Raw genomic sequence first — 26,446 nt, 5'->3', positions numbered from 1 at the left:
TGTGTGTGTGTGTGTGTGTGTGTGTGTGTGTGTGTGTGTGTGTGTGTGTGTTATTTAGGATTGAATAAGCCATGAGAAGCAACTCCTGAGCTATAATGTCCAGCCTTACAATACTTAATAAATACTTTCATAATTACCATGAGTGAGCCAGTGTCATTTTGAATTGGGATGTGCCTCAGTGGTACAGAGCTTGGCTAATATGCACAAGGCACTAGGTTTCATGTCCAGAAAACAAGTTATCCTGGTTATGGTGATGGAGAGAAGGCAATCAAGTCAGCCAATGAATTATTCTGTCAGTAATGTAGGAAGTGAGAACATTAGGTCTGACTCCTTGTACTAGCAATCTATACAGTCTTAGAACTTAGCACTGTCAGGTTTGAGGCTTTGCTGTCAGGATCCTCAGCTAGAGACTAACAAGCTTATCTTGCAATATACACAGCAAGCACCACAGGAGAAAGTCAAAATGATAGCTCAGAATAGAATTTTTACATCCTACAGTAAGCCATCCTAGCTTACCAAAACACACGGGAGTTGTATCAGGCATATGCTCAATGAAATTTGCAAAAAGTACACAAGGACTTGAGATTTTGCTTTAACCAAGGAACAGAAGAATGCCCATTTTGAGAGAGATTGTATGGTTGTTATCACTTGGCTTTTCTCATTTATGTGCAAAAGAAGTCTCTATAGGCTCCACAGGAAGCAACATGCCCAAAGGGATTAAGTGTGATTTGGTAGCTTATTTTGCCTTGAGCCTTCTCAAATGTGCATTCATGTACATGAAGGCATACACACATGCTATTTTCTCATTCTAAAGCTTTTGATGATCTCAACAAAAAGGTCAAGTGCTGCCAACTTTGATTTTTTTTTTTTTTTTTTTTTTTTTGTCTCTGGAATGAAGTATTCTAATTTTCATCAGGTTTCATTATCTTGCCATTGCTTGAAAAAAAAAAAAGGCAATTCCTATAGATAAGTCCCAGATATTCTAGGAACTTATCCTTGTGCCAAATGAGAAATTACTGAAATGTCACACACTCAGGAGTTATATTTAGGTCACACCAAGCTTTGGTGTATATGAGTAATGCAACCTTTTATAGTTTGGATAAATTTAATTCTGCATGCTATAATTTCCTCCAGTATTCCAAGTATAAACTCACAAAGAGAAAGCCAAAGGCAGTGATTAATTTGTTCAAAAATATGTGGTCCTCTTATTAACATTCTGAGAACCTCCTTAAAAGAACAAAATCAAAGAATATAAATACTTCCATGTGGCCAAGTTGTTGGGTAACCTATCTGCTCAGGTGCCATGGATGGATGACAGCCTCAGCAGCCATCCTAAGTGCCAGTAAGCAAAAATAAATTGTGTTGTCGAAAGTATTTAATGTGACATTTACACACAATGTTTAATCTTCTAATATTTCAAATGGATGTTATTAGGTAACATTAACTGGTAATTTTCTTCAAAATGTGTTAAATTGAAATAATATCACTTTGAAAAAGAACATTGCTTTAAAAACTTCTCAGAATGCTTTTATTTTCTTCTTTTTGCTTGCAACAGTTCTGAGAGGTACAAGAGCAAGAAATTATGGTTCCCATTTTTTTCCCCTTCATTGAAAAGTGATTTCAAGATCCCAGAGATTGTTAATGGGAGAACGCAAAGCAGATGCTGCTCTTCAGGAAAACTTATTTTGGATACAATAAAGGTTAATGCTTTTAACTCTGTTCAAGTTCAACTGAGGTGAAGCTTAAAATGTCAGTTTGAAATTACTTTGCCTGCCCATCAAGTAGTTAAAGAGCCACACTCTGTGTATCTGAGCTTACTGTGGCTTGTTTAACTCATTCATTCCTTTTCCTGCTTCCTAATGTTGGAAGGTAATTCTGAAGCATTAGAAGTGTGGCTTAGAAGAACTGCATCTATACCTCTTATTCTCAGTATGGATGACAATGTGATATGCAAGTGCCCCAAAGTACCTGGCTCTTTCCCTACTTGGATACATGATGGAGAGACCATACTGTATCTTATCCAAGAAATTTACTTGTGTAAACCTGTCACTGTTAAACTGTTTAAGCATCTTAATCCACAGAAACCAATGGATGAGAACAGACCTAGCTGTCACACTTCTGCCCTGAGAGTGAGGATTAGACTAGGACATGGTATGTAATAAGCACATGGACTGGAATGGTAACATCACCCATACATTTCATATGATCAATTACTCATCTAACATATTTCCTTTATTTATTACTTACCTCCTTTCCTAAGCTATTTTCACATGCCCCATAGTCATGCTCTGGCCTTCTGGGTTTAAGATTTTTATTTTTCATTATATACATGAAACTGGGGCTAGATGTATATGGGTATGGCTACTGTGTAGGCCAGAAAGGCTGCTGGATTGCCTGGAGTTGAAGCTACAGGCAGTTGTGAATAGTCCAGTGTTTGTGCTGGCAACAAAACTCAGGCCCTCTACTAAGAGCAGTATGAGCTCTTAACTCTGGTGGGCCATCTTTCTAGCCCACCCTGTACTTTTCCTAATCTATATAGCCTTCCTCATTCAAGAACCTACATACAGAATAGTTCCAAGTACCTAAACAATCTGAATGCCTTTGGCAGAAATCATTGTCCCACAAGTTCCTCAAATGACCTTCCCATCCCCCAAGTAAAAGTAACTGTACTTTATACTCTGTTGTCTTTACCAGCACCACAAATTTTCATTGAGTAGGTTATTTAGCATAAAACACAAACCTGTAAGTAGATATGGCTACAAGTTTTCGTAATGAACAAAAATGTACTCTAATACCAACACAAAGCTAGCAGAATTCTTGCTAAAATAGAGACTGAGGTATTGAATAACCATAAAACAAGTGTTTCAGAAATGTTTAGACCAGTGCAGCAACCCAAAAATCTCAAAGGTTTTGCTTGTGTCAATCAGACTTTATAACCAGAGTATTCCTAGAGAACAAATCAACATTCAGTGCTAACTCAGATAACAAGAGCAAACTAGACTTAGGCAAAGGCATCATCCCTCCAAGCTATGTCATCTCACTCACCTATGTGTGTCTGAGCCATGACATCTGCCAGCCGGTGTGCTGCCCCACTGCCCCCACTCTGAGTGGAGGAAGAGGAGGTGGTTGATGTGGTAGAGCCATGGATGGCCTGGCTGATCCAATGCTCCATGTTGATGCTGCCCTGGCTAGAGGTCGGGGTTCCCTGGGAATCACCCTGCACTGAGCCTTCATCTTCTGAACCAGAAGAAGTATCTGTTTTCAAAAAGAGATTTGTTAAATATGCAGCAAAGATGCCCCTCAGTCTTAACCCCTTTCCACACACTACAGAAACTCACTTCAGAACAAATAACTACCCAGTGACTTTTGGCTTCAAATATCCTTAAAAAGTTCTTCTGCTCTTCAAATAATGCAGTGTGTGTGTGTGTGTGTGTGTGTGTATTAAGTGTCATAACTAAAATACCTTAAGTATGCTATCTGGACATTAAAATACTAGGCAAAGATAGTTGATTTTTCTCAGCATAACTGGGAAGAAGCCAGCATCTTCTTTGTGCACATCCACCAAGTTACAGGATGAGGCACCATTTTATAAGACATGCTTGAGCTGCTTCCACATGTTTGTTGTGAGTCCTTAGAAGTTCAAAATACTTTTCTGAACTATAACTTATTTTTAGGATTATTATGAGTACAACACATTTATAAGATGCTTCAGACTTTGAACTTTTGATGAAGAAATGGCAGCTAAGAAGAACCCACCTCCTTCTCCAGTAACTTACCCACTTTGTGATTTCTGTCTCTACCTCTCATGCTCATTATGTACTCTCATAACTCTCATGATCAATAAAATCTATTCACTTTTATAGCATTAATTTACTAAAAAATGTCTCATATTTAGTTGGCTTATCGTTCTATATGAAAAAATGATAACCTTAAGAAAAATTTATATTATACATAAAAATTAATAGACATATTTTCATTCAGTATGTGTTCAGTTAAGTGGCAATGGGATAAGAATGAATGACTGTACTGTTTGTTATCTAATCTGTAGTGTAAGAATGACTTAGGATCCCACCTAGAGATGAATTATGTGATATAACAAGAAATATCTCTGAAATACGTAACAGAAAAGAGCAGAAACAGCATCATTAAGAATAGCTACACTAGTTTATCACTGTCCATGCTCTCTAGATTTTTTGTTTGAAAATTTCTCTTTGCCTTTTTAGCATATAGTTTATATATGACACTATATAAACTGAAACTTTAACATTTCAGATATTTATTCGTAAGATAATATATCAATGCAATGTACAAGCTTCTACCCAGAAATTCTTCACATACTCCTTTCTAGTCAATCTATCATTTATTACAACATCCCATACTACCTTTCAAGACAAAACAATTGAACAATATCCCTCAGGATAAAGACACAAAAATCCTCCACAAAATATTAACTATACAAGCAACATACAAGATAGATGATAGACTATGAGCAAGTAGTGGGTAGAACTGGACACTTAAACCCATAATTAAATTTAATGTTAGTATTTAAAAGTGAGTTACTGTTACTAACACACTAAAAGATTGGCAAAATGTGGTATCTTCTAAGACCAGAAAAAGTATTTGATGACATCAAGATAAAAACATTCAACAAACTAGGAATGCAAGGAAAATTTCCTCAAACTATTAAAAGTCCATCAGCAAAAATCTACAGCTAGGACTACAGTTAATAGTAAATGACTAAAAGCATTCCTCCTAAAACTGAGAATGAGGCAAGGAAATCATTCCTTACAACTTCTAGTCAACCTGATTTAGAAGATTACAGCCTGTGAAACAAATTGATAAAACTAAGTTATAAATACCTAGATTTAAACAAAAGTGTCTTCATTCACAGATTATGTAACTTGTAGGTGAGAAGCTAGCTCAAATCCTCCAAAAGTGTCGATTACTGAAAAATGGGCTCCTGAGCACTTTGTGTACAATGATTTAGTGCCACCAGATGCAAATAAAAAGTTTTACAGGACCTTATTAGTTCCTGTGGGAATATGCTGTTATAAAAAGACTAGTAAAGTTCCTTTGGCTCCCTGTCTTCCCATGGGATCTCTCCCTCTTACACTTACCCTCCTATAATGTTATCTTACCATACTGTGGCATAGCTATAAAGCCCTCACCAGAGGCAAGAAGATACCATCTTTCTTAATTTCCCTAACTGTGATATATGTCAGCCTTTTAAAATAAAATATACAGCAACAAATATTTTACTAGTCACATAAAACATACTATTATGGCAAAAAGACAGTAAACTTTCAACTACTACTTTCAACCATTTTAGAAAAAGGGTTAGTTTATCTATGGCCTAAATTGTGCCTGCTGCTTGCTTTTGTAAACTTTTACTGGGATACAATACTTTCATCCATCGACACACATCAAAGCCTACTTTTATACTACAATAGCAGAGGCGAGGTGTTGTGAAAACCTACAGAAGCTAAAATACTGTCTCATACTCCACAGGTAAGGCCCAGTGACTTCTGTTTCAGGCTACTAACTTAATTGATTGACCAATTCACTTGGTTTCTTCCACAATGTGATAATATAGTATATTAATATTATAAAAATTTAAGAATATATATATATATGTCTAGCAGAAGATATATCTAGCTTCAATAATAACTAAAAGGTGTAATATTTTATATATGAATAAATAATTGAACATAATCTTATAAGGCTTTGTATAATTATAGTTGAGTCTTGATGAAAAGTCTAAAATACTTATTAATATAGGTACAAACATAATGATGTAAAAATTTCCCTTCCAAGTTAAACTCACATGCTATTTTTGGAGTGTGGTTTACAAAATTATTACCTCCTGGGCATATATCTAAAGGACTCTATGTCAACAAATTACAGACACTTGTGCATCCTTGTTTACTGTAGCACAAGTCACAATAGCCAGGTTCTAGAACCAACTTATATGCCTATCAATAAATGAATGAATAAAGAAAATGTAGTTAGATACGCAAAATAGACTTTTATTCAGCTGCAAAGAAGAATAAAGTCATGATGTTTGCAAGAAAATGGATGGAGTTCATTATGTTAGAGAAAATAAACTATACTACACAGAGAGGAACACTGCATGCTCCCATTCACATATGAAATCTAGATGTGGGGGGGGAGAGTATGTAGGACATGAAAGCAGAAAAGGAATTATAAGATAATAAATAAGAGGAGAGGATAAGATCTAAAGGGAGGGGCACAAGAGAGGGTAATGGGATAAGTGTGACATAAAAGGGAAAGTGTGTCAAACTGGTGAAAGGAAAGGGATGAATGAGATGTACAGTGTATTATGTATTATGGTTTCTGTTGTTGTGTTTTTATGGAATTTCTGTGTATGTGAAAGTGTGCGATTTGTGTCAGTATGTGTTTCTTATGCTTTCTCTTTGGCCTTTTCCATTCTGTTTTGTCCTATTTTGCTTATTCTTCTTCTTCTTATTTTTAAATATCTATTTATATTCTAATGAGAGAGAGAGAAAGTGGGGAATCAGGATCTGAGGACAGTGAAGAGGATGAGTAACAACAATGTACATGTGAAAATGCTGTGATGAAACTCATTATGTTGTATGTTCATTGAAAAATAATTTAAGACTGCTGTTGCTGAGGTAGTTATCAATTAATTCTAAGCCAGATGTACCACACATACAAGCAGCAGAAATAATGAGGTTATTACTTACCTGGGGGTGTGTAGGCATCCATGGAAGTCTGTACAACCAGAGATCTTCGTTTGGAAGGCATAGGTACTGCCATCTTCCTTTCTTTGTGTTTAGCAAGAGCTGCTTGGACAGCTTCTGTATGAACATCTGAAACCAAGAAAGAGCCCAATTATGCCATTATCCAGATCAAAGTCCTAAGACCAGAGCCTTCATCCAACCCTGTGTTCCTGTGGTATAAGGGATCTTTGTACCTTAGCTCAAAAAGAAATTGGTCAAGAAAACCAAAGTAGTTAGTTCCTCCAGACTGAAATTCCCTGTGGAAAGACACATTGATTAAGATTCATTCGCTTTATTAGCATTTTATCTATATAAACAAAACATTGAGCCAGGTGGTGGTGGCACAAGCCTTTAATTCCAGCACTCAGGAGGCAGAGGCAGGAGAATCTCTGTGAGTATGAAGCCAGCCTCGTCTACAGAGTGAGTTCCAGGACAGCTAGGGCTACACAGAGAAACTTTGTCTTGAAAAACCAAACCAAACCAAACATTGGTCCCAAAATACTGTGGCTTTTCATACAGTAAATGGACCTTGAGCATTCCAGGTCACCTGCTCAAGCTTGGTAACTTCTTTCAGAATACTATTAGAGGAAGTTTGTAAACCTAATAACTCACTCACATCAGAAGTGTTACAATCCAGATATTGTGTTAGACATTTTATAAGTATTAACCCATAATATCATTTCTACACATATTATTGAATGCAAATTTTATGGTTTCTTTTTCCCCTGCTGGGGATGAAAGGCAAAGTGCTTCATTTGCTGGACAAGAGTTCAAATACTGAATGCCTACTTTGTAAGGCACCATCCTTACAAAGGACTTTGGGTAAAGAGACAGAAACAAGTACGGAGTTAATATGCAGCAATTTTCTTAATCTGCAACAAATGTTAATAAATTATTTCTTTGATAAGAACTATAAGGTATAATTTATAGTTTTTTTATTGAAAATATATTTTCCCATACAATTTATTCTAATTGAGGTTTTTCTCTCACCAACTCCTTTCCGATCCTGACCCCCCACTTTCTCTCTTTCTCCTTAGAATATAAATAGATATTTTAAAATCATAATAAGAATAAGAATAAACAAAATAGGACAAACAGAATGAAAAAGGCCAAAGAGAAAGCATAAGAAACACATACTGACACAAATCGTACATTTTCACATACACAGAAATTCCATAAAAACACAACACCAGAAACCATAATACATACAAAAAGACTTGAAGTTTAAAAAGAAAAAAAAAAAGCCCAGACAAAGCACTATATGACAAGGAATCTTCAAAAATTCCATTGAGTTTATTTTGTTGGCCATCTACTGCTGGGCATGGGATCTATCCTTAAGAATGGTATGTACACCCGGTGATACTCCATTGGAGAAAACTAATTTTTCCTTTGCCAGTACTTATCAATTGGAGATAGCTTCTCAGGGGTGGAGGGGGGTGGGTTGTGACCAATTCCCCTCTCAACACTGGAGTCTCATTAGACTTAGACATGTGCAGGCTCTATGCTTGCTGTCATAGTCTGTGAGTTCATAATGTGCATCAGTCCTATTGTGTTTCTGCCTCCTCTTACACTGGGTTCCTTGAGCTCTGAGGAAAGGGATTTGATGGAGACATCCCATTTAGGATAGAGTATTCCAAGGCCTTGCACTCCCTGCACACTGTTCCATTGTGGATCTTTTTTTGTTCCTATCTACTACAGGAGGAAGTTTCTCTAGGGATGGCTGAAAAAGACACTGTTCTTGAAGTATATTAGAATGTCTTTAGGGATCATTTTATTGCTTCCCTTATCAGAAAAGTAGCATTTGAATTTCCCCCAGGTAACTTGCCTCTTTAGTCTCAGGTTATTGAACATCCCAGCAGTGTAAGGGATGGGTTCTATCTTATGGAGCAGGCTACAAAACCAACCAGATATTGGTTGGTGTCTTAGTTATGATTTCTATTGCTTCAATGAAACACCATGACCAAAAAGCAAGGTGGGGAAGAAATGGTTTATTTGGCTTACACTTCCACAGCACTGTTCATTATCAAAGGAAGTCAAGGCAGAAACTCAAACAGGGCAGGAACCTGGAGGCAGGAGCTGATGCAGAGGCAATGGAAGGGGCTGCTTACTGGCTTCCTCATCAAGACTTGTTCAGCCTGTTTTCTTATAGAACTCAGGACCACCAGCCGAAAGATGGCACCACCTACAATGGGCTGAACCCTCCCCCAACAACCATTAGGAAAATGCCCTACCAGCTTGCCTATAGTTCAATCTTATAGAGGCATTTTCTTAATTGAGGTTCCCTCCTCTCAGATAACTTTAGTTGCCTGTGTCAAGCTGACATAAAACTAGCCTGTACAATTCACCTTTGCTAACTCGACACACAAACACATCACTATGAATCCACAACCTTTCCTTTCTTACTCATCCCCAAGATCGCATGTTAAAAAGCATAAATAACTTTAAAAGTTCCACAGTCTTTCCAAATTCAGACACTTTAAAATTCAGTCTCTCTTAAAAATCCAAAGTTTCCCTTAAAACCTAAAGTCCCTTTAAAAATTTAGTCTCTCAAATGTGGGCTGCTGTAAAATCAAAATAAATTAAATGCATCCTTACTTCAAGAGCTAAGAACGAGGGCACAGTCACAACCAAATCAAAGCAAAATCAAACTCCAACTGTATAAACAACTCAATGTCCATTGTCTTGGATCCGCTCTTCTAAACTCTTCTAAAGGAATTTATTAGATTCAATGTATCTGGTTTTATGTTGAGGTCTTTGATCCATTTGGGCTTGAGTTTTGTGCAGGGTCATAAGTATGGAATTATTTACATCCTCTACATGTAGACATCCAGTAGACCAGCACCAATTGTTGACGATGCTGTCTTTTTTGCCGTGTCTATTTCTGGTTTCTTTATAAACAATCAGGTGTCCACATCAGGTATGGATTTATGTCTGGGTCTTCAATTTGATTCTATTTAATCAACATGTCCGTTTTTATGCCAATACCATGTTGTTTTTAAAATTAAAGCTCTGTAGTACAATTTGAAATTAGATGGAGACACCTCTAGTAGTTTGTGTTGTTGTTAAATATTATTTTACCTATCCTAGGGTGTGTGTGTGTGTGTGTGTGTGTGTGTGTGTGTGTGTGTGTGTTTCCATATGAAGATGAAAACTATCCTTTTAAGTTCTGTGAAGAATTGTGTTAGAATTTTGACAGGGATTGAATTGAATCTTTAGATTGCTTTTGGAAGGATGGCCAACTTTACTGATGGCCAACTCCTACCAATCCATGAGCATGGAAAATCTTTCCACTTTCCACTTTCTGATATCTTCAATTTCTTTCTTCAAAGACTTGAAGTTTTTATCATAAAAGTCTTCTACTTGCTTGGTTACATTTATCCCCCAAATTTTCCTTAAAACTATTATGAAAGATATTATTTCCCTGATTTCATTCTCAGTCTATCATTTGTATGTAGGAAGGCTATGGATTCTTAAGTGGTAATTTTGTATCCTGCAATTTTTGTCAACGTGTTTATCAGCTGTAGCAGATTACTGGTGGAATTTTTGGGGTCATGTATGTATACTATCATATCAACTGCAAATAAGCTACTTTATCTTCTTTCTTTCCTATTCATATCCCCTTGATCCCCTTTAGTTGTCTTATATAGGTTAATCATGCTAAAATCTGCACACCTAAAGAAACTAAGCAAGAAGGAGAACCCTGAGTAAAATGATCAATCTTCATTCAGAAAAGCAAATGAGATGGAGCTCAAAAGATGGTGAAAACAAGGAACAGGACAGGAGCATACCACAGAGGGCGCCTCTACCCAGCAGAGTATCAAAGCAGATGCTGAGACTCATAGGGAAACTTTAGGCAGAGTGCAGGGAATCTTATGAAAGACGGGGGAGACAGAAAGACTGTTGAGGACTGGAGCACCATAAGGAGAGCAACAAAACCAAAAAATCTGGGCAAAGGGATCTTTTCTGAGACTGATACTCCAACCAAGGACCATTAATGGAGATAACCTAGAACCCCTGCACAGATGTAGTCCATGGCAGCTTGGACTCCAAGTGGGTTCCCTAGTAAGGGGAACAGGAGCTGTCTCTGACATGAACTCAGTGACTGGCTCTTTGATCACCTCTTTCTGAGGTGGGGGCAGCATTACTAGGCCACAAAGGAAGACAATGCAGACAGTCTGATGAAACCTGATAAGCTTGGGTCAGATGGAAGGGGAGGAGGATGTCGCCTATCAGTGGACTGGGAAAGGGGCATGGGAGGATAAGGGAAGGGAGGGCAGGATTAGGACAAGGGAGGGCCTACAGCTTGGATACAAAATGAATAAATTGTAATAAAAAAAAATTTAAGACAGAAAAAAAAGAGGCTATTTCCAGAGAAGAGGGCCTCTTATTTTCATTGTAGCAGTGAGCAAACAGAGGTAATGAAACTTAAGAGCTATTATCTGAAGGCAGGTGTGACTAACTCCAAAAATGTCAGCACCTAACTATCACTCTGCCCACACAATGGTTTAGCCTTAACTTGCAAGTCAGGCTCCTTTCTTTACCTCATCTTCCTCAAACTCCACACAACAACCCCCAGCTTTCTACTGGAGGCCCCATTTTACATTTAAAGCAGGGCTCAAGGAATTATAACCCCAAATTCTTGCAAATTATTTCATTGGCACATAGCCACACTGCTCATTGGTTCTCAATCTTCTTAATATTGTGACCCTTTAATACAGTTCCTCATGTTTTGGTGACCCCAATCATAAAATTATTTTTGTTGCTATTTTGTACTGTAATTATGTTAATGAACAGTGTCTCAGTTCCGAAGACCATTGGAATATGTGCTTTCCAGTGGTTTTAACCTACAAGATTGAGAAACAACTGGTCTATGACTACTCCTTCACAGAGGAAGGGTAGACAGACACCATGATGTTTCAGAAAGCTCCAAGCATCTTTGCCCTTTAGAGAAAACATTTGCTGATCTCATATCGAAGCTATTAAATGTCATGCACAATTAACTTATTACACTGCTTAATATTTTTCAGTATTTTTGTGAACTATATTCTCATCAACTAGACACAGTACCATGATATAATCTAGTTTTTTAGTTATTATTTTCCTTATATTCTCAGGACAAAAGCCAGTAACTGAAAGCCATAGATTCATAGTCTACCTAAAGTTTTCAAAGAAGGACAGAAGGTAATAATTTTCTTCAAATCCAATGCTTTCAGTTTTATGTATCTTTCTTTTAAAACTTTTTGGTTGTGGCCTGAAATTTGGGGAAAATCTTCAAAGGCAACAGAGAGAACTCTCATATAAATTTATCCTGGATAATCAACTATTTATACTTTTTCCCCTGAGACTTTGTCCTTCTGTCTTTTTGCTTCATGAAATGTATGAAAGTAAGTTGTAGAAGATATATCACTTATACCCAAGTATTTCTATTTATTTTCTAAAAACAAAGATTTTCTTTTACAGGACACATGTTACCCCTAAAAATTTGGAAATTTAACAATGACGTACTATTAATTAATCCAACATCCATGCCCAAATGTGGTCAATCAACCTACTAATTTTCTTTATACATATTTTGTCTTCCTAAACTATTATCTCTAACATGATAATAGACTAGATTTGTCATATTAACATTTTCTCCTTCATTCTGTAAGTTTCTCAGCTTAAATTTTCTACAAGCTAGACATTTTAACAGGGAAGGACACTTTCTTCATAGTTTGTATTGCTTCCTTGTGATTGGATTCAGATTATGTTTACCAATGGCACAGTATAGAGTAATTCAACATCTGTAGGTTGACACTGGTAGAAATTGGTCACTTTGTACAGTGGTGTCCATCAGATTCTTCCAGAGAAAAGATCTTGTTTCCCATGGAAAATAAGACATAATCTGGAACTGGCTAAAGCGGCCTAAAAATCTCAGCTACTTAGGAGGCTAAGGCAGAAAGATCACAAGCCCAAGATCTGCCTTAGCTCTATAGTGAACTCAAAGCTAATCTGAGAAGTTTAGTGAGACCTGAAGTCAAAATAAAAGGTAAAAAGAATACTGAGGATATAGTGTTCTATAAGTGGTAGAACACTTGTAAGAGAGGCACCAGGTTCAATTACCAAAATACCTTCACCCTACTGGCAAAATAATATAATAAGAGTCACTTTGAAACTGTAAATAAATTTAAAATTACTCAACTTCTCTACCTAACTGGGCAAAAGAAAGATGTAAAACAAAAATTAACCAAACTTAAAAATAAGGGTTTTTTTTTCTCTGTTTAATTGTTTTTAATTACTGCTGCTGTCAAAGCTCTCAGACAACAAATCAACAAAATCAGAAATGAAAAGGGGGATATAACAACAAACACTGAGGCAATCCAAACAATCATTAAGTCTTACTTCAAAAGCCTATACACCACAAAATTTGAAAATCTAAATGAAATGGACAATTTTCTTGATCGATTCCACTTGCCAAAGCTGAATAAAGAACAGGTAAAACAATTAAATAGTCCTATATCCCCCAAGGAAATAGAAGCGGTCATCAAAAGTCTCCCATCCAAAAAAAAAGCTCAGGGCCAGATGGTTTCAGTGCAGAATTTTAACAGACCTACAAAGAAGAGCTAACACTAATACTCTTCAAACTATTCCACAAAAAAGAAACAGAAGGAACATTACCAAACTCATTCTATGAAGCCACAGTCACCTTGATATCTAAACCTCACAAACACCCAACAAAGAAAGAGAATTTCAGGCCAATCTCTCTTATGAACATTGATTCAAAAATACTCAAAAAAAATACTTGCAAATACTGAAACCAACACATGAAAGATATCATCCACTATGACCAAGTAGCTTTCATCCCAGGTTCAATACATCTAAAGCCAACAATGTAATCCACCATATAAACAAATTAAAAGAAAAAAATCACATGGTTACCTCCTTACATGCTGAAAAAGCATTTGATAAAATCCAATATTCATTTATATTTAAAGTCCTGGAAAGATCTGGATACAAGGCACTTATCTGAACATAGTAAAGACAATATACAGCAAGCCAATAAAAACATCAAACTAAACGAAGAAAAACTTAAATCAATCCCACTGAAATCAGGGACAAGGCAAGACTGCCCACCCTTTCCATATCTCGTCAACATAGTTCTTGAAGTCTTTGTTAGAACAATAAGACAATTAAAGGAGAACAAGGGGATTTGGTTTGGAAAGGTAGAAGTCAAAGTATCACTATTTCCAGATGATATGATAGTATACATGAGTGACCCCAAAAATTCTACCAGGGAATTCCTACATCTGATAAACACCTTCAGCAAAGTGGCTGGATACAAAATTAACTAAAAAAAGAAAAAAAAAATCAGTAGTCCTCCTGTATACAAAAGAGAAATGGGCTGAGAAAGAAATTAGGGAAACAACATCTTTCACATAGCTACAAAGGACATAAAGTACCTTAATGTAACTCTAACCAAGCAAGTGAAAGACTTATATAAAAAAAACCTTCCAGTCTCTAAAGAAAAAAAAACAAAAAACACAGAACAGAGGATTAGCATAGTAAAAATGGCCGCCCTCCCAAAAGCAATTTACAGATTCAATGCAATTCCAATCAAATTAACAACACAATTCTTTACAGACCTTGAAAGAAGAATTCTCAACTTCATATAGATTAACAAAAATCCAGAATAGGTAAAACAATCCTCTACAATAAAAGATCTTCTGGAGGTACCACCATCCCTGATCTAAAGTTGTACTATAGAGAAGCAGTAATAAAAACAGTATGGTACTGGCATAGAAACAGAAAGGTGGATCAATGGAATAGAAGACCCAGAAACAAACCCACACATTTATGGACACATGATTTTTTATAAAGATGCCAAAACCATACAATGAAAAAAAAAGAGAGCATCTTCAACAAATGGTGCTAGTCTAGCTGGAAATCTACATGTAGAAAAAACAAATGATCCATACTTATCACCCTGCACAAAACTAAAGTCCAAGTGAATCAAAGACATCAACATAAAACCAGACACACTAAACCTGTAGAAGAAAAAATGGGGAAGAACCTTGAATTCATTGGCACAGGAGACAACTTCCTGCACAGAACACCAACAGCACAGGCTCTAAGATCAACAATCAATAAATGGAACCTCATGAAACTGAAAAGCTTCTATAAAGCAAGGGACACTGTCGTCAGAACAAAATGACAACCTACAGACTGGGAAAAGATCTTCACCAACCCTCCATCTGAGAGAGGGCTAATATCAAGACTATATAAAGAACTCAAGAAGATAAAAAGCAACAAATCAAGTAATCCAATTAAAAAATGGGGTACGGAGCTAAACAGAGAATTCTCTACAGAGGAATATCGAATGGCAGAGAAACACTTAAAAATCATCCTTAGTCATCATTCTTAGTCATCAGGAAATACAAATCAAAGGGACCAGAGCTTTTACCTTACACCCATCAGAATAGCTAAGATCAAAAACATGCTGGAGAGGATATGGAGAAAGGGGAACCCTCCTCCATTGCTGGTAGGAAAACAAACTTGTACATCCACTTTAGAAATTAATCTGGTGCTTTCTAGACAATCAGGAATAATGCTACCACAAGATCCAGCTATACCTCTCCTAGGCATATATCCAAAAGATGCTCAAGTATACAACAAGGACATTTGCTCAACCATATTTGAAGCAGCTTTATTCATAATAGCCAGGATACGGAAACAACCCAAATGTCCCTGAATCGAGGAATGGTACATTTACACAATGGAACACCACTCAGCAATTAAAAACAATGGAATACTACCAAGCAATTAAAAAGAAGGAAATCATGAAATTCGCAGGCAAATGGTGAGAAAAAGAAAAGATCATCCTGAGTGAGGTATCCCAGAAACAGAAAGACACACATGGTATATACTCACTTATTAGACATATAATATAAGATAAACATACTAAAGGAGCTAAGCAAGAAGGAGGACCCTGGGTAAGATGATCAATCCTCACTCAGACAAATGGGACAGAGATCAGAAGAGGGAGAAAACAGGGAACAGGACAGGAGCAGAGGGCCCCTGAATGACTCTACCCAGCAGGATATCAAAGCAGATACTAAGACTCACAGGGAAACTTTAGGCGGAGTTCAGAGAATCTTATTAAAGAAGGGGGAGTTAGAAAGATGTGGAGGGGTCTGAAGCTCCACAAGAAGAGTGACAGAACAAAAAAAATCTTGGCCCAAGGGTTTTTTTTTTTTTTCTGAGACTGATACTCCAACCAAGGACCATTCATGGAGATAACCTAGAACCCCTGCACAGACGTAGCCCATGGCAGCTCGGTCTCCAAATGGGTTCCATAGTATGGTGAACAGGGGCTGTCTCTGACATGAACTCAGTGGCTGGTTCTTTGATCACCTCCCCCTGAGCGGGATGGGCAGCCTTACCAGGCCACAGAAGACAACAATGAAAACAGTCCTGATGAGACCTGATAGGCTTGAGTCAGATGGAAGGGGAGGAAGACCTCCTCTATCAGTGGACTGGGGAAGGGGCATGGGAACAGAAGAGGGAGGAAGGGTAGGATTGAGAAGGGACGAAGGAGGGAGCTACTGCTGGGATACAAAGTAAATAAATTATAATAAATTTTTAAAAATTAATTTAAAAAATCTACTTTTAAAGCCTGCTAGGTGGGTCAGTGAGTAGTGGTATCTTCCACCAACCCTAAAATCTGAGATTAATCCTCAGGATCTACATGGGAGAACACAAGAACCTACTCCCACAAATTGTCCTCTGGCTTCTACATATATTCCATATTGCCTACACATGAACACAAAATAAATCTACTGAATTGTATACTTTCAAATATTCTCAATAAAAGCAAGTCTAAATTATACTTTTTAAAAGCATCACTAAGTGTTTTAAAAACATCTAAAAGATGCTTCAATCAAATTATATTGTGAATAATAATTATGCAGAAAGCAAGAGAGTATCTCCTCCTCAAACTGTTTGATCTAAGTAAATCCCTTCAGCAACACATGAACACCATCCACATATGGCGAAAATATAGAAAGAACTTTCTAGAATTGAAGAGAAGACTTTTTTCCTTTTTTTAATTTTAATTTTATTTTTAATTATACTTTATTTACTTTGTATCCCCCCATCTAGTTCCCTCCCTCCTCCCCTCCCAATTCCTTCCTTTGTCCCCCTTCTCCAAGCATGCCCCTCCTCAAATCCACAGGTAGGGGAGGGTTTCTTTTTCTTCCTTCTGATCCTAGTCTGTTAGGTCTCATCTGGAGTGGCTGCATTGTCTTCCTCTGTGGCCTGATAGGGCTGCTACCCCTCAGTGGGAGGTGATCAAAGAGCAGGCCAATCAGTTCATGTCAGAAGCAGTCCCTGTTCCAATTGGTATGAACCCACTTAGACACTGAACTGCCATGGGCTACATCTGTGCAGGGGTTCTAGGTTATCTCCATGCATGGTACTTGGTTGGAATATGAGTCTCAGAAAAGTCCCCTGTACTCAGATTTTTTGGTTCTGTTGCTCTTTTTGTAGAGCTCCTATCCTCTCCAGGTCTTACTATTTCCCACTTCTTTCATAAGATTTCCTGCACTCTGCCCAACAGTTGGCCATAAGTCTCAACATCTGCTTTGATGGTCTGTAGGGCAGAGCCTTTCAGAGGCCCTCTGTGTCAGGCTCCTAACTTGTTTCCTGTTTTCTTCTTCTTCGGATGGCCATCCTCTTTGCCTTTCAGGATGGGGACTGAGCATCTTAGCCAGAGTCCCCTTCTTGATTAGTTTCTTTAGGTGTTCAGGTTTTAGTAGGTTTATCTTATATGTCTATATGAGTGAGTATATACCGTGTGTTTCTGCTTCTGGGATATCTCATTCAGGATGATCCTTTCCAGTTCCCACCATTTACCTGCAAATTTCATGATTTCCTTGTTTTTCATTGTTTAGTAATATTCCATTGTGTAGATATACCACAATTTCTGTATTCATTCCTCCACTGAAGGGCATATGGGTTGTTTCCAGCTTCTGGCTATTACAAATAAAGCTGCTATAAACATGGTTGAAGAAATGTCCTTATTATGTACTTGAGCCTCTTTTGGATATATGCTTAGGAGTGGTATAGCTGGATCTTGAGGAAGTGCTATTCCTAGTTGTCTGAGAAAGTGCCAGATTGATTTCCAGAGTGGTTGTACAAATTTATATTCCCACCAGCAGTGGAGGAGGGTTCTCCTTTCTCCACAACCTCTCCAGCATGTATTGTCACTTGAGTTTTTGATCTTGGCCATTCTGATGGGTATACGGTAAAATCTCAGGGTCGTTTTGATTTTCATTTCCCTGATAGCTAATGACATTGAACATTTCTTTAAGTGTTTCTCTGCCCTTCAATATTCCTCTATCGAGATTCTCTGTTTAGCTCTGTTCCCCATTTTTTAATTGGATTATTTGATTTGTTGCTTTTCAACTTCTTTAGTTCTTTATAGATACTGGATATTAGCCCTCTGTCCTTCAGCAAAGTGGCAGGATACAAAATCAACTCAAAAAAATCAGTAGCCCTCCTGTATACAAAAGACAAAAGGACTGAGAAAGAAATTAGGGAAACAACACCCTTCACAATAGCCACAAAGGACATAAAGTACCTTGGTGTAACCCTAACCAAGCAAGTCAAAGACTTGTATAAAAAAAATTTCCAGTCTCTGAAGAAAGAATTAGAAGAAGATATCAGAAGATGGAAAGATCTCCCATGCACATGGCTTGGCAGGATTAACATAGTAAAAATGACCATCTTACCAAAAGCAATCTACAGATTCAATGCAATTCCCATCAAATTACCAACACAATTCTTTACAGACCTGGAAAGAAAAATTCTCAACTTCATATGGAATAACAAGAAACCCAGAATTGCTAAAACAATCCTCTACAATAAAATCCCTGATCTCAAGGTGTACTGTAGAGCAACAGTAATAAAAACTGCATGGTACTGGCATAGAAACAGGCTGAATGATCAATGGAATCGAATAGAAGACCACATACTAAGGACACCTGATCTTTGACAAAGATGCCAAAACCATACAATGGAAAAAAGAAAGCATCTTCAACAAATGGTGCTGGTCTAACTGGATGTCTACATGTAGAAAAATGAAAATAGATCCATACTTACCACCCTGCACAAAACTAAAGTCCAAGTGGATCAAAGACCTCAACATAAAACCAGACACATTAAATTGGTTAGAAGAAAAAGTGGGGAAGAGCCTTGAACTCATTGGTACAGGAGACAACTTCCTGAAGAGAACACCAACAGCACAGGCTCTAAGAGCAACAATCAATAAATGGGACCTCATGAAACTGAAAAGCTTCTGTAAAGCAAAGGACACCGTTATCAAAACAAAACAAATGCCTACAGATTGGGAAAGAATCTTCACCAACCCTCTCTATCTGACAGAGGGCTAATATCCAAGAAAAGACTCTTAAGCCTGCAGCTTCATTATGGCCCACAATATTCTATACAAAACTCTCCTCCATGTATTACGATGATCCAGTGTTGGGTAATCCAAATCAAACCTCAACTACTCAAACCAAATAGAGGTGTTGACTGTTAACAGTTTGGAACAGTGACCACATGAGAAAATAGACCTCTGAGGAAAGATGGTTTTAAAAAGATGCCCAGTGAGAAGAGAGACTAAACCAATGTCACTGTGTGACTTTCCTTCCAGCCACTTTTTGTTCTTGTCCACAAAGTTGAATATATGTCTAAATTTCAAATAGAAAGGAAATGCCCACTGTTGTTACTGGAAAAAACTTCCCAGCGTCTAGCATCGAGCTTAACAGGCTACAGATTGGTGGTATTTATTGATAGGCTCTAGACTCACTTTCAAGACAAATCTCTGGCCATGTCTGCTAGAGACTTTCTACTTTGGGTTACCTGGTATAAAAAAAAGAACCTGCCTAAATGTGGATGGCACCATTCTATGGGCTTTATGTGCAGTAGAAGCCCCAGACTGCATAAAAAGAAAGGTAACTGAGCACTATTCACTGCTCTCTGCTTCTTGATCATGGACACACTGAAACCAGTAGCCTCTTGTTTCTGTCATGATACCTCCCCAGCCATTACGAACTATATCCCCTCAAACTGTAAGCCAAAATAAACCCATTCTTAAGTTGCTTCTTGATTGCTATTTTGTCACAGCAATAAGTACAATGTCTACCAACAAGATAGTCAAATCATGAAAGAGAAAACAAGGGTAAGATCTGGGCTCAGGGCAAATGAGAACATGATGATGTTTGCTCTATCTCTGAAAAGTGTGAGAGCCAGGGGATCACAGGAAGTCCCCCAAACTCCAGCTAGTCTCAGCACCTTTGACCCAGAAAACAAAAAGCACTGTACAGACATTTAAGACTGGAAAGAGTGGGTATTACCTGAGATACAGGGTGAAACCTCATCTAAATCCTGAAAGAGCAAATTATGATTAAAAACTTTGAGGACAATATGGTAATATGATAAGTAGGTTGCTAGAAAACAGATCTTCTTTTTATCTTCATGAGTTTATGAGTGAAATTTACCAGCTGTGATGAATTAGAAACTCATTAAAGCATTTGATTAAGTGTTCCACAAAATCTTAATTAAAATGTTCTTGATGCAGCTTTTCCAGCCACATGAATTTAAAATCTAGATGAGAGAGCATGAAAGGGAAATGATGAAAAGAAAAAATAATCCTCATTCATATTAAGGTATTTGGCAGAATGATGAAGGTCAGTTTACACAGAGAAGTTATGCTGTCTTTCTAATAAAGTATGTAATGTTCACAAGTCCCCAATAGGACCTGCTGATCACACTAAACACCCAGAGCATATCATGACAGCATACAATATAAAGGAAATGGAAAAATGGCTTTAGGTGACATCCAAAAATGGCCTTAATATAGTATCACAGCAAAAAATAAAACCAGTTTAATCATAACCTAGAATGTACTAAATAAGAGAGATATAAAAGAATCGAGGAGGAACAGCTGTACTGAAGACTACCACAAAGAGTACTGATTCTAGGTTTTTGGTAGTCTGATCAGGATGTGTTATTCTCTGCAATGAGTAAGGGAGGTTGGCAGTCCTGGCAGAAGACTGATCAAAAATTAAAGTCATTGCTCCTGAACCACATTCTGTTTTCTCTATGAATAGCTAACCCTAATCTGTAAAGGACTCTGATCCACTGTTACCAGAGAACATTATGGAAGTTGCCTTTGAAGCTGGGTGACAGCAAACTGATAGTTAGCTCTTTTAGTGATACACAGTCAATCTTACTTGTCTGTGCTCTTCTCTGCTCTAAAGTTTATAGCTTATTCATTTTAGTAACTTTCCTTATATTAATAACCCCAAAGTATCCAACTATAGACACTAAATGATTTAAGGACAGCTTCACACACTAAAACTTAACAGATCACTATTGTTAGTAAACAATTTGTTAGGAACTTATAGCATCAAGCAAATCATACTAAGAGACATTTGTTTAGCAGACTTTCAGCAAGTCCTGGAAATAACAAACAACTTTGCATGCCACACAGTGCTTGAGGAAAAGGCACCAATGTCTCTCTCAGCAAGAGTTTGTTAAAACCATAGTAAAACAGCAAAATGTTGGGTACCCCTGGCTCATTTGTCTCCATTTCCTGCAAATATCTCTTCCTAAAATAATTACCATAGGTGACTAGGTGGAAATCTATTCAATCAGTCCCCACTCCTTCAATCGAGTTGGAAGATAGATCTTTCTGGCTTCTGACAATTTCTCTACCTTACTACATCCTCTAAATACAACTTTTGTTTTGTTGTATTCTGTTTTAAGGCAGAGTATTGGTACATAATCTAGGCTGGCTTCAAACTCACAGTAATACTGCCTCCCAAGTGCTGTGATTCTAGCTGTGCTTCCCCATAATAGACTTGAATAGATTTTTTTAAAGGAAGAAAGCAATTTCATTATCTAAAAGCTGTGCATACCATAACATAGTTGCAGAGAGAATTACATAAAATACGCAAAGGAAAACAGCAATTTAGTGGTTGCACAAGTACAAGATGCCTTCATCAGTATTTTGAGTGTGCAATGATTAAAAGGAATTAGGTTGCTTTGTGACTTAACTTAATCTTCATACACTACACCATGAATTCTTGAAGCAACACTACTGTGGAACACATGACAGTTCTGCACAGGTGATCAACATCACCCAAATGTGCTTATTCTGATATAGGTGTTCCTGCCTGGCTGCAAGCAAAGAGCAAGGAAGACTATCACTGCTGTTCAACTCTCTTTAGGAGCCAGTGAATAACACCAGACTATTTACTTACAGGCTCTGATCTAGAATTCGAATGTTACATGCCCCCAATCTCTTACCCCCCCCCCCGCACAAAAAAACTCACTAGGAAACATTCTATATAACCATGAGACTATCTATAACAAAAGAAAGGTTAAGTAAGATCATTGAACAGTCAAGGTCAAAAAATAAACAATATTCTTAAAGAATAGAAAACTCCAGATTTTGGCTAAAGAATAAAACATAGATGAACAAATGTCCTTGTATGGTGGAGCATCTTTCAGGTATATGCCCAAGAGTAGTATAGCTGAGTCTTGAGGTAGCGCTATTCCCAATTTTCTGAGAAAGAGCCAGATTGGTTTTCAAAGTGGTTTTACAAATTTTCACTCCCACCAACAATGGAGGAGTGTTCCCCTTTCTTCACAACCTCACCAGCATGTGCTGTCACTTGAATTTTTTTCAGGTTCTCATTGTTTGTTTAATTTTTATGTGTTTTTTTTTTATAATTTATTCCCTTTGTATACTGATTGTAGACTGCCCCCCCCCCCATTATCTCCTCCCAGACCCACACTCTCTCCCTCTTTTCCTCCCCTAGTCCACTGAAAAGGGGAAGTCCTCCTCCCTTACTATCTGACCCTAGCCTATCAAGTCTCATCAGTACTGCCTGGATGGTCTTCCTCTGTGGCCTAGTAAGGCCACACCTCCAGGGGGAAGTAATCAAAGAGCAGTCAACCAAGTTAATGTCAGAGACTGCCCCTGCTCCCTTTATAGGGAATTACTTGGAGACTGAGCTGCCTATGAGGTACATCTGAGCTGGGGGTCTAGGACCAGGTCCTCTCTATGCATGGTCTTTGGTTGATGCATTAGTCTCTGCAGGGCCCCTAGGCCCTGTATACAAAAGACAAACAGGCTGAGAAAGAAATTAGGAAAACAACACCCTTCACAACAGCAGAAACAACAACAACAACAAAAACCCATAAAGTATCTTGGTGTAACTCTAGCCACTTGAGTTTTTTATCTTAGCCATTCTGATCGGTTTAAGGTGGAATCTTAAGAATCATTTTGATTTCATTTCCCTGATGACTAAGGACATTGAGCATTTCTTTTAAGTTTTCCTGTGCCAATGATATTTCTTTGTTGAGAATTCTCTGTACCCACAGAGAAAGAGGATTCAGACAGACCTGATGAGACCTGATAGACTAGGGTCAGATAGTAGGGGAGGAGGATTCCCACTTTTCAGTGGAATAGGAAAGGAGTATAGGGAGGTGGGAAGAAGAGAGAGGAAGGGGCCAAGAGGAAATGAGGGAGGGGACTACAGCTGGAACATGAAATGACTAAATTAATAATAATAATAATAATAATAATAATAATAATAATAATGAAAAAAATTGGTCCATTTTATCTAAGTTAAATTTCTGGATAGAATGTTATTTATCACATTCCTTTAATTTTAGGAAACATACGATCAGTAATGATGTCTGGAATTATTAATGTTCTTTCCTATTTCTTAGTTAATCATAGTTAACTAGAATCCATTTTATTGACCTTTTAAAATAACAGACTTTTGGTTTCTTTGCATTTCTCTGACTTTTATTAATTTTTTGCTCTACTGTGTTTACTTTTGCTTTATATTTAACTTATTCCTAGTTTCTTAAAGATATTTTAAATTTTCATTTATTAATTATTATTAATTTCCTACTTTTTAATGCATATCATCAATGCTCCCTATTTCTAAGCACTATCTTTTATTCATCTCATAAGTATGGTCAAATATATTTACATTTTCTTTTAGCTCAAAATATTTTCAGCATCTTATGGCTTTGATTCATGTGTCACTTAGAAATAATATGCTGAATCTCCAGGTATTTGGGATTTGTCCATCTGTTTCCATTATTAACTTCTAGTTTAATTCTTCCATGCCTGTGAGCATAGTTTATTTGTTAACTGTCATGTCTTTTATGTCTGAGAATATTATGTCTTAGTGAATATGTTCTGTGTAAACTTAACAAGTGTGGACTTTCTTGATGTCTAAAGTACTCTGTACCAATGAAATCCAGTTGACCGATGTTATCATTCAGTTCACTTATGTCCATCCTGATTTTCTGCTCCTGGATCTGACAATTGCTGACACTGTGAGGCTGACATATCTCACAATCACACAATGGTCCATCCACTCCTCACTGCTGAGTTTCTTGCCTCATATACAGTGATAGTTTATTGTTGGTCACCTATGGATTAAGGATGTTAAGTGTTCCTTCCTCTTCTTGCCTTTATCTGTGGTAATGGTCCTTGTCCACTAGGAATCTTAACTAGGATTACAATGTTTACTTTCTTCACCTCTTTAATTTACATAATAAACATAAACTTAAGTCTGTATTTTTAATCTACTCTGAAATCTTCACATATTTAGATTCCAGAGATTTAGGCTGTTGATAATTATTTGCATATTGTTTTATATTTTTCTTGTTTTTTTATTTTTATTTTTATTAATTACAACCTATTCACATTGAAGCCCCCCTGTAGGTCCCTCCCTCCTCCCCTCCCAGTGCCACCCTCCCTCTCCCTTCTCCACCCATGCCCCTCACCCAGTCCACTAATAGGGGAGGTCTTCCTCCCCTTCCTTTTGATTTTAGTCTATCAGGTCTCATCAGTAGTGGCTGCGTGTCTTCCACTGTGTCCTGATAAGGCAATTCCCCCCTCAGGGAGAGGTGATCAAAGAGCAGGCCACTGAGTTCCTGTCAGAGACAGTCCCTGTTCCTATTACTATGGAACTCACTTGGACACTGAACTGCCATGGGCTACATCTGTGCAGGGGTTCTAGGTTATCTCCATGAATGGTCCTTGGTTAGAGTATCAGTCTCAAAAAAGATTGCTGTGCCCAGAGGTTCTGTTGCTCTCCTTGTGGAGTTCCTGTCCTCTCCAGGTCTTACTATCTCCCACTTCTTTCATAAGATTCCCTGCATTCTGCCCAAAGGTTGGCCATAATCTCAGCATCTGCTTTGATACCCTGCAGTGTAGAGCCTTGCAGAGGCCCTCTGTGGTAGGCTCCTGTCCTGTTCCCTGTTTTCCCCCTCTTTCTGATGTCCATCCTCTTTGCCTTTCTGAATGGGGATTGAGCATCTTAGCCAGAGTCCCCCCTCTTGATTAGTTTCTTTAGATGTACAGATTTTAGTATGTTTATCCTAAATTATATGTCTAATATCCACTTGTGAGTATATACCATGTGTGTCTTTCTGCTTCTGGGATACCTCACTCAGAATGATCTTTTCCAGTTCCTACCATTTACCTGCAAATTTCATGATTTCCTTGTTTTTTATTGCTTAGTAATATTCCATTGTGTACCAATGTACCACAATTTCTATATCCATTCCTCAGTTGAGGGGCATCTGGGTTGTTTCTAGCTTCTGGCTATTATAAATACAGCTGCTACAAACATGGGTCAATAAATGTCCTTGTTGTGTACTTAAGCATCTTTTGGATATATGCCTAGGAGCGGTATAGCTGGATCGTGAGGAAGCACTATTCCTAATTGTCTGAGAAAGCACCAGATTGATCTTCAGAGTGGTTGTACAAGTTTACATTCCCACCAGCAGTGGAGGAGGGTTCCGCTTTCTCCACATCCTCTCCAGCATGTGTTGTCACTTGAGTTTTTATCTTAGTATTCTTCTTGTGTTACACATATTTTCTGCCTTTTCTAGTACAGAGTTTTATATAATCTATATTTCTTTCTCTTATGTTATTCTTTACTGTAATACCCCCTGCATAGTTGCCCTTACATACATTTATAATTAATCCAAGTCGACTTTAAAATCAGATAATACCACCCCATGGTGGTATAAGGACTTCATTACAAATTAGTCCCCAAATCTTCATCCTGTCAATTGTACCACTGCTGTTATTTATTTTACTGATACATAGTCTATAATTACTACATCTTTATCTGCTAGGTCAATTAAAAATATTTTATCCTCATTTATTATTTTTTAATGTTTTTAATTGAAATAGAACTACATCAATTTCCTCCTTTTCCTTCCTCCAGCCCCCTTCCCAGCATCCTCAAACCCCTTCCATATCCCTTCTCTCAAGTTGATAGACTCCTTTCCTTTATTATTGTTATATATGTGTGTGCAAAAATATATGTGTGCATATATACATACAAACAGGCATAGCTCCTGTATCTATGGCTCAGGGAACAGGAGGCAGAACAACTCTAACAGCCAGAACAACAGGGAGTCTGCTGTGAAATAGTCTCTCCTAGAAAGGACTGCATAAAGAATACCAGAGCAATAGTGTACATGTTAACATGGAAGGGGAAATTTTTCACAGGGTCTCAATCCTAGAGAAAGAACTGTGGGCAAGTTATAATTGCAGGGAGAAGGAAAATTAGCCTCAGTAGGTAGTCTTCATTTTATCA

The 26,446-nt window shown here is 37.5% G+C and overlaps 1 protein-coding gene across 5 annotated transcripts in view; it reads right to left on the bottom strand.

The window, feature by feature from the left end:
• The window catches only part of Dip2c (disco interacting protein 2 homolog C), a 420,838-nt gene that overhangs the window by 159,274 nt on the left and 235,118 nt on the right, over positions 1–26,446 (bottom strand). For all 5 annotated transcript variants that reach the window (XM_055603910.1, XM_055603914.1, XM_055603911.1 and 2 more), the window contains 2 exons: positions 6,726–6,851; positions 3,046–3,255 (listed from right to left, as the gene is read on the bottom strand). In XM_055603910.1, coding sequence (XP_055459885.1) covers positions 3,046–3,255; positions 6,726–6,851 — 336 coding nt within the window. The remainder of the gene's footprint in view (positions 1–3,045; positions 3,256–6,725; positions 6,852–26,446) is intronic.

The sequence above is a fragment of the Psammomys obesus genome, unplaced genomic scaffold (assembly GCF_907164565.1).
Source record: "Psammomys obesus unplaced genomic scaffold, mPsaObe1.curated_primary_1811, whole genome shotgun sequence".
Lineage (NCBI taxonomy): Eukaryota > Metazoa > Chordata > Mammalia > Rodentia > Muridae > Psammomys > Psammomys obesus.
The sequence above is the reverse complement of the archived record's forward strand: the minus strand, read 5'-3'. Positions and strand labels throughout refer to the sequence as shown.